Source organism: Silene latifolia, chromosome 8, assembly GCF_048544455.1.
Source record: "Silene latifolia isolate original U9 population chromosome 8, ASM4854445v1, whole genome shotgun sequence".
Taxonomy (NCBI): Eukaryota; Viridiplantae; Streptophyta; class Magnoliopsida; order Caryophyllales; family Caryophyllaceae; genus Silene; species Silene latifolia.
In genome coordinates this window covers 52980227-52988708 of record NC_133533.1, presented here as the reverse complement: position 1 = coordinate 52988708, position 8482 = coordinate 52980227, and the positions used below count along the sequence as shown (strand labels likewise).

The following is an 8482-nucleotide window of genomic DNA, read 5'->3' as shown; positions in this document are numbered from 1 at the left end:
ACCGGGACAGAGGAATTATTTCTTACTTCAATCATATCAAAGTTTCACTAGATCATACGGACTAATTCGTATTCTTCAAGACCGTGTATGGTCTACGGAGTATGATTTGTGTCTCTATTTACAAAACTGATCTCTCACATACCATCTCAAATAGTAATAGTTTATATAGCATGGAAGTTGAAACAGAACATCACAAATCACAATCAGCTTGAGCTCACAGGAGATGAAAATACAAGGCTCTGAATATGAAATTAGGCACAAGGGTGAAAATGTAAAGTTTAAATAAGTGGATACAGACGAAACACGTTAAATACAAGAGATACAATGATGGGAAAGAGTAGATACTCTTCACCTACATGTTTGACATACACAGATTACAAGCTTTACATGTACAGAGGTGCGACGACAATCCACCTACATCAAGAAGTCGAGAGTCGTGGTAGAAGCCAAGAATACCCTTCAACAAACTCAGTCCATCATCAATTTCTTACCGGTTGAAAGAAGTCGCGACTTTGACTGACAATGCCATCGCCTGTCATTTCTACCCATCCGTATTGGTATAATACAAGAATAAGGAGTTTCTAAAGTAGTCATCACAAAACTTTGGGGCCAAAACCGAGCACAAAAAAAAAGTACCATATCCTAGATTTGAAAGCCTTGATGTTACGATCACTTCTTCACATGCTCCGGCACAAGACGTGCACGTAGCTCGGGGGACACATGGGCTAGCTCTGCAACCCAAGGTCGGTTAGAGTGAGGACATGGATTACAAAAATATCAATGTGGAAGAGCCAAAATGAGACTAGAGATACCTTGAGGTGTAAAGTTGAGCAAAGGTGGAAGGGGTTTGCCATTAGGCAAGCATACATTGGGTTCCCTCAGATCATCAAAGAAATTATGCGCACAAGCCTCCAACTGAAAGAATGGTTGGAATAAGGTCAAAGGTTAACAACAGAGCCTTGATCGTATAATGATTTTAGGGTCAACTGACATGGATCATTATGTGGAACCGTCGTTGAGAGGTAAATAATGAAAAGAAAAAAAGGTAAACTTTAATGAAACAAAAAGGGTTCTTAATTACATCAAGACATAATTGGATAAAAGTAAAACGGATTATATATATAAATATAAAAAAAATTGCATATGGTGGCCTCATATGTGAGGCCGTCTCATAGAAGACTCACCGATATAATGCTATGACATTTTAGTCGGGAAAGAGGGTAGATACTTAAATCACAAGTTGCAGATAATGAACAACGACCAAGCACAGATCAGCAAACCAGGAAACAATCAAATCATCAAAGTACATTTTGTGGTAAAAGGGTATTCCATGGGTATTTGGAATGAGATGAACAGGGACCTTTAATCCAATAAAGTGAAGGTGAAGAAAAGAGTTACTAAGAGAACTGACTCGCCCTTTTAAAAGAAGAGTAGGAGCTAATAATCGACCAAGCACTTCTTCATACAAGACCCACTGATATAATGCTATAACTTTTTAGTCCAAAAGAGGGTAAATACTTTTACCATTTGCAGATAATGGACGACAAGCACAGATCGGCACACTAGGAAACAATCATATTATCAAAGTACATTTGTGGTAAAGGTTGTTCCGTGGACATTTGAAATGAGATGAACAGGAATCTGTAGTCCAATAAAGTGAAGGTGAAGAAAAGAGTGACTAAGGAAACCTCACTCGACCTATTTAAAAAGAAGAGTAGGTGTTAATAATCTACCTAATTCTTCAGAAATGATACCGATAGGCCTTAAAATCACATAGCACCAAGCACAAAGGTGGCGACCTAAATCCTTAAATAAGTGAGATCACTTGCCCACAATTTTTTCAAAGGCCAATAAGGCAAGATTCAAACAAGAAAAGTATCATATAAAATAAACTTATGGCAGATAAAAGTCAATATTAGAAGCCTGAAACATGTCACCACAACTCACTCATGCTATCAGAACTGGTCAGTATAATAAACGCAAAAAAAAAAAAGGCTGGGGTATATAACGAATTTGATTTGCTTGAAGCAAAAGAAAGGATTCTCACAGCTGTGCAACGGAGATTTGGAGAATACTGAAGCAACCGCGACACCAGATCCACAGCTTCATGGGGCATACGCTTGTGGAACACCTAAAACAAAAATTTATTAGTCATACAGCAGCTTAGAAAAGCGAAACAAAATTACAATGCGATGAGAAATTCTGCAACTGAAGAAGGTAAATGGGTAAAGTTAACAAACCTTGTGCCACGGATGAGCCTTGATTTGCGGAAACTTAAATTCGCTGGAATTTGGATTCATACACCTTATTTCTTCTCTGGTTGGTGTTCCAAGAACCTGCCATACCACATAGCCATACAGTTGAACATATTGCAAGGTCAAAATGCAACCACTTTCACATTTTCATGTGACCACTGAGTTGAGACTTTGGAAGGTTTACCTTAACAATCTGCACCAGTTGATCAACACCACTATCACCAGGAAATAGTGGCTGCAAAAAAACCACACAAAGCATGAGAAATCCCACATACAATCAGCGGGCGTTTGGTTCACTCTAGAGTTGTAAGGAGGGGGAATTAAGTTTGAAACTTGAGGGAATGGGGGGTTATGGGATCCTAAGGGGCAATGGAGTTAGAAACCTTCAAGTTACTAACTCCATTCCAAAACGATCCAAGTCATCCAACCAAACACTAGAATAGATCAAATCCATTCCGTCCCATTCCAACCCACCAAAGCCTCAGGCATTACAGAGCAGCAGAAAGAAAAAGATGGAGATAAATCAGAAGATGCAAATGATGCATAGAATTAAAAGTGAAATAGAACGAAGAAAACCTGTCCATGAAGAAGCTCAGCCATAACACAGCCGACAGACCACATATCAATAGCAGTTGTATACTCTGTAGCTCCAAATATTAATTCAGGTGCTCGATAATACCGAGAACAAATATATGATATGTTTGGTTCACCTGGAACCTGCAGTGCATTTAGATTTTAGTTCAAATCAAACTAAAACGAAACAACTTCATGACAATACTTCTAGCTCCAAGGCAAAAAAAACATACCAATATCTTTGCACTCCCAAAATCACACAGCTTTACTTCATGTGTGTGTGGATTAACCTGCAGATCGAAATCAACGAAAAATTGGTCTTATTATGGATATTGGACAACAATGTGATCTCGATGACAACAGCATTAATACAACACCCTCACAAGCCACGATCCTACTCAAGACTCCGAGGAATCAGGATGTTCCTAAGACAAAACGAAGACAGGGACTCGTTCAAATTTGCTTCTTGGTCACTGGAAGTGCCCAAATAATTGAGAACTGACATTGTGACAAAATGAAATCTATGTTGTAAATGACAGTGCCACGCAGAGGATATTTTTAAGTGTTTGGATAGCCAACTCACTGTAAGAAATGAAGCTGGTCAGTGCTGCTTAATGATTTCCTACTCAAAAGCCATATTTTTCTGGGAAGTTTTACAATCCTTGGCCACTTAGTAGCTGTCTAAATATACTATTGAGCCACATTCATCGAAAAATCCATGGCCACTTGATACAAGTGAAAGACAATCAGTGATATGAGCATTAAATTGAAATAAAGAAATTAACAAAAGATGCAAGAAATAACACTCGAACTCAACAACAGCGAAAACAAAGTACAAAACACTCACCAGTAAATTTTGGGGCTTGATGTCACGATGGCACACGCCAATAACATTGTGAATATAATTTAATGCCCGACAAATCTACAAAAAAGCAGAAGAGTATTACTGAAACACAACAGCCGTGTTTACTTCTCTAAGAGAGAATAATTATTCGAATTATCAGGTAAATTAAACCAGTCTCTTAAAAGCTCGGGACAAAATTTATATTCGTGTTAGCAATCATAAGCTCACCTGGTAGATATACAACTTCACATATATAATAGGCATATGTTGATTCATCCTACTATAGTGCTTCAGAACTCGGTAGACTGTTTCTGGAACATATTCGAGAACAAGATTCAGGTACACTTCGTCTTTTTCTGTTGTCGAATAGAAATAGTGCTTCATTTGAACGACACTGGGATTCTCTAATAAGCACATGATCTGGAGTTCTCTGTTCTTGTATCGCTTATCTTGTAAAACCTTTTTTATTGCAACTTGCTCCCCACTTTCCAAGCACTTAGCCTGTGAGGAAAAAGAAAATAAGGGACATGAATAACTCGATATCTGCTTAAAAATTCAAGCAACCTCAGGGACATCAGGTAAACCAATTGTCAATTACCTGGAAAACTACACCAAAGGAACCAGTGCCAACCACACGTTCTGCCAAGTAAGAAACTGTCTGGAACAAAGATGTGTGTAGTGTTAAGAAGGAATTTGCATGACGCCTCAATTAAAATGAAAACAGAGTAATGAATGATGATGAAAACCAGAAAGGTTACATCAGATTCATGTACCAAAACTTCAGAGAGTTATAAACACACTTCTCCAGATAAAAGGTGAATACAGAATAATAAGAAATCAAGAAAGAATCATAAGTCTGCTATTAAACACAATAGCCAAGAAGTGTCGACACATTGGTACAAAATCAACTTACATCGAGAGTTACATACAAACTTCTCCGGATAAAAGGAGAAAATACAAAATTATAAGAAAGCGAAAAAGAAGAATATGTTTGCTTCTAAACAGAATTATGACAATCAGGAAGAAGCCAATCAATGAAATATAAGATGCAAAGCCAATCCTTGCCACCAAATGGATCACTTATAAAGGAAGCGTGCAAAACCAAAGAGGAAAATGGGAATCACCTGTTTTGGCATCCCATTTTTACCACCTATTGTTGTCGTAATTATCTGGCCAGTTTCAGTGCCATTCCCACTCACAAAAGCTGCCTCCATGTCCTAATCAATTGCAAGCAGGATAGAGGAGTCAATACTTAAAAATATTAAAAGTAAGTAGATAAAAAAAAAAGCAGGAATTTCAAAACGTAAACTATATGCTTTAGCTCCATTGTCACCTAGGTCAATATTAATTAACAAAGCCAAAAGTCATTATCTGAACCAAATTGCATCCGCAATACTTGGGAAAATCACAAAAGATTAATCTGCTCCCGGGCAAAAGTCAAATAAAAAATTGCTACTCCGACAATCGATGTTGAGATTAAAAAAACGTGTTCAACCCAACAGATTTACTTTGCCATTCCGCCTTAAATTTTACCTTTTCGTCAAGGCAATCAGCTTTACTATCCTGGATTTTCATCCCATGCATTTCCTTAGGAAGTTTATCATAATCAGTTTTCTTCATCATATCAGCAAAACTTACATCAGACGTGCTAGCCACAGCCAAAATAGAAGTTGAAGGCACGACCTGCTCTCCTCCTGTAGAACATCTATCATCTGGAAGCAAATCATTGAAGGGCTTTCCTTCACTTTCTTGGCCAACCTTCACCTCCTTTGTGCAACAGTCCCCACCCTAATACAGATAAATTGGATTTTACAGTCAAAACTGCAAGATATGAAGGTGCTTTAAAGTAAATCACACTCTAGTATCAGAAAAGAATAAGACCCATGTTTCCTGCATTTTAATTTCTAAGCAACCTTCCTGGAGGAAAAGAACTATTCTGATGAACAGAAGGTTCAAAGAAAATGAAGACTGAGCCACGTGAAAACGGAATAGGACAACGAGAAACTTATATCTTAATGTTTGCTGCTGGTCTGATATAATTTGAACAAAGCATTACGAGGAATTTATAAATTAGGGTTTAAGGGTGGTCTTTGAATTTAGAAAAGAAATCCTTGTATGCCATTCAACAGCAGAAGTACCAGGAAATCACAATAGTTTGGGCCTTCAAAATTTTAAGAGAGACTGCTATTGTTCCAAGACTTTCCTATTTCAAAACCCTTCAAGCTAGAGTGGCCACCGCGGGTCTGCTTTTCACATTATGTGAAACAGATGTGACCTTCTTCAATACATATTTTCTCCATAAAATGTAAGTGGTCTCTAATTACAAGAAGAAACGAGCACATTGAACAAGGAAAAGAGAGCACTCTATTGTCATCCTGACAATAATCCATCATTACAAAGGACACCGCTAAAAGACTTATAGCAACTCTTCTACGTAAACAACCACTTACCGAGAATTCTGAATTTACGAGTATCAAAATACCGCCTATTAACTATCGGTATTAGACTGAGAGGTACAAGATTAACGAAGACAACTCCAATGAAAAAAATTAACCAAGGTTGTTCAGAGAGATTTATAAGATACCCTTACCGATTTTTCCAAATTATGAAAATGTCTTTCCAAATTATCGAATTTTTTCAACTTCAACCTCGCCATTATAAGATACCCTTACCAATATAGAAGCAATATCAGCCATAAATCGCCATAATATCTAAAGACCAGTTATAAAGCTACAGAGTTTCGCAAAATCAGTAGTCAAACATCTTAGCATAACCCCACCACGATCCTCATAGTATCAGCGTTATTATTAGAACACAGTCAAATGGATTGTAGCCTTCCATCATAATTGTATTTTCATATTTTCCTTTTTTGAAACTAGTCTATTCAATATCCCATGATCTATTAAATTCCTGGTAGTAAATATTAGTTGTACTCTTGTTCACTAAATCCGTTTTCTTGACCTCGTGTCGTTGCGTAATAAACACTTCCAATGACGCTCTGTGGTTGCCGACATCTAATCCCATGATTAAAGCCACCAAATAGAATAAACTATTATCCCACAACTTTCATACAATTCCTTCAATTCTAAGATGATCATTTTACACCAAATGCAAAACCACTAATCAATCTAAAATCGTCTAATTCGCCTTACGTCCCATTTTATCGATTACTCATCAAAAAATATCAACAACATTATCAACTTCCCAAATCATCAAAAAAATATAGCAACAATGACGACATTATCCCGGTGCCTCAATGACTCCCGCAAATTGCAAGGTAAGGGCAACGATAGAAACTTCCAGAAATATCGATCAAAAATATAAAACCTCATAATCATCAACATAACATAACATAACAATGCAAACTTCAGCAGGTCGTTGAATTAACACTTTCCGATTAAATTCAATTTGAAACTCAATAAAAACAACAAAAATAATCAAAAACTGCAATAAAAAAAGGGGGAATTGAAAATTCATACGGAATCAGAAAGAGAAGGTCTGGCAGCAGAAATACTTTTGATACGTCGCATAACATTCATGGTTTAATCCTCCGTAATTGATTAAATTAATCGACAATTTCTTCCCCCCTTTTTCGAACCCAGAAATTCGAAGGAGGGAGGGAAGAATTTCAATTGATGAAGACGAAAGAGGGGAAAGAAATATATTTGGGAGAAACAGAAGAAAGGATAAACTTATTTTTGTATCGAGTATTTTATTCCTGGATTTGTCTGTCGTTTGCTCAGTCAAAGGTCAGAGATTAGTATGTGGGGGTCTTATCTATATCCATAAATAAATAAATAAATTTCTACGTAATCAATCGTGTCTTGTTGCTTAGATTTGCAAAATCTGACTCGGTTGATCCATTTTTTTAGTTAAGATCTGAATTTTTGACTCGCAATCCTATAAGTTGAAGATAAATTTGGATTAGTGACATAAGGTTTCACTTGTAACCGTCACAACTCACAAGCAAGACGAGCTGGTGCAACTTAGCCCCGAATGTTTCAATATGTGCAAATTAGCAAAGATTTATTCATGTGCGTGATTATTAATACATAAACATCATATAACAACCCGACCCACCACGACCGTAACACAACCCAATAAGATGGGATATGTACCTTTGGGCCATTCTTTTGTCCTCAAAAGCCCCAAAAGACAAGGCGCTTGTTATTAAGTGGTGGGTGGAATCTCTTATAAACATATCACAACCTCTTGATTAAGATGTGGGACAAGCTTACTCTCAATAACTTGGGGTGTTACACATCATCATTATAATAAATAAATAAAAATCAACAAAGATTTATTAAAGTCGCGTATTTTATCATGCGTTTGTAAAATATGTGAAATGAGATTTTGATTGTGGGGATGGCTCGAGTCATATTGGAAGTGGGAGTTGAGGAGGTAGGGGAAATGTACACAGTGGCATTCTGTGACTGTTGAGTTTGAGAGGAATAATGGTGGTAACGGTTTTTGTGTGATGTTGAAGGTAGGATAAAGTCGTTAAATAGTTCAACAAGCAGTGAGGATCATCGTCCCATATGGTGTCCCATCTCCTATCCCATGATACTCTTTGTTTGACACATCAACATAGAAAATAATAAATATACCATATATGTGGTTTTTATGTCTATGTGTCAAAAGGAAGCGTGTGACGAGGAGATAAGACACAAAAATGAGACAAAGGATCCTCATTGGTTAACAAGGTAATCACCAATAATCATATTAATCTCTCTCTGATGTTTCCTTCGTCTTTTCCCGTGAGCAATTGATAGGAAAATAGTTAATTGGACTTAGTTGCACACTAAATCAA

General features: G+C 37.0%; 1 protein-coding gene across 2 annotated transcripts; it reads right to left on the bottom strand.

Annotated features, from left to right (window-relative positions):
• Positions 1 to 227: 227 nt before the first annotated feature.
• LOC141596844 (shaggy-related protein kinase epsilon-like) lies at positions 228 to 7424 on the bottom strand. 2 transcript variants are annotated; one of them, XM_074417099.1, is made up of 13 exons: positions 7152 to 7424; positions 5206 to 5460; positions 4797 to 4889; positions 4271 to 4330; positions 3901 to 4173; positions 3676 to 3750; positions 3062 to 3118; positions 2832 to 2972; positions 2440 to 2490; positions 2241 to 2336; positions 2048 to 2131; positions 813 to 915; positions 228 to 731 (listed from the first exon to the last, which is right to left on the bottom strand). In XM_074417099.1, the coding sequence occupies exons 1-13, from the start codon at positions 7209 to 7211 to the stop codon at positions 670 to 672; spliced, it is 1410 nt and encodes a 469-aa protein (XP_074273200.1). In that variant the 5' UTR covers positions 7212 to 7424; the 3' UTR covers positions 228 to 669. The 2 variants fall into 2 exon arrangements, with proteins under 2 accessions (XP_074273200.1, XP_074273201.1); XM_074417100.1 differs by having other exon boundaries at positions 5311 to 5460.
• Between the last annotated feature and the right edge of the window lie 1058 nt (positions 7425 to 8482).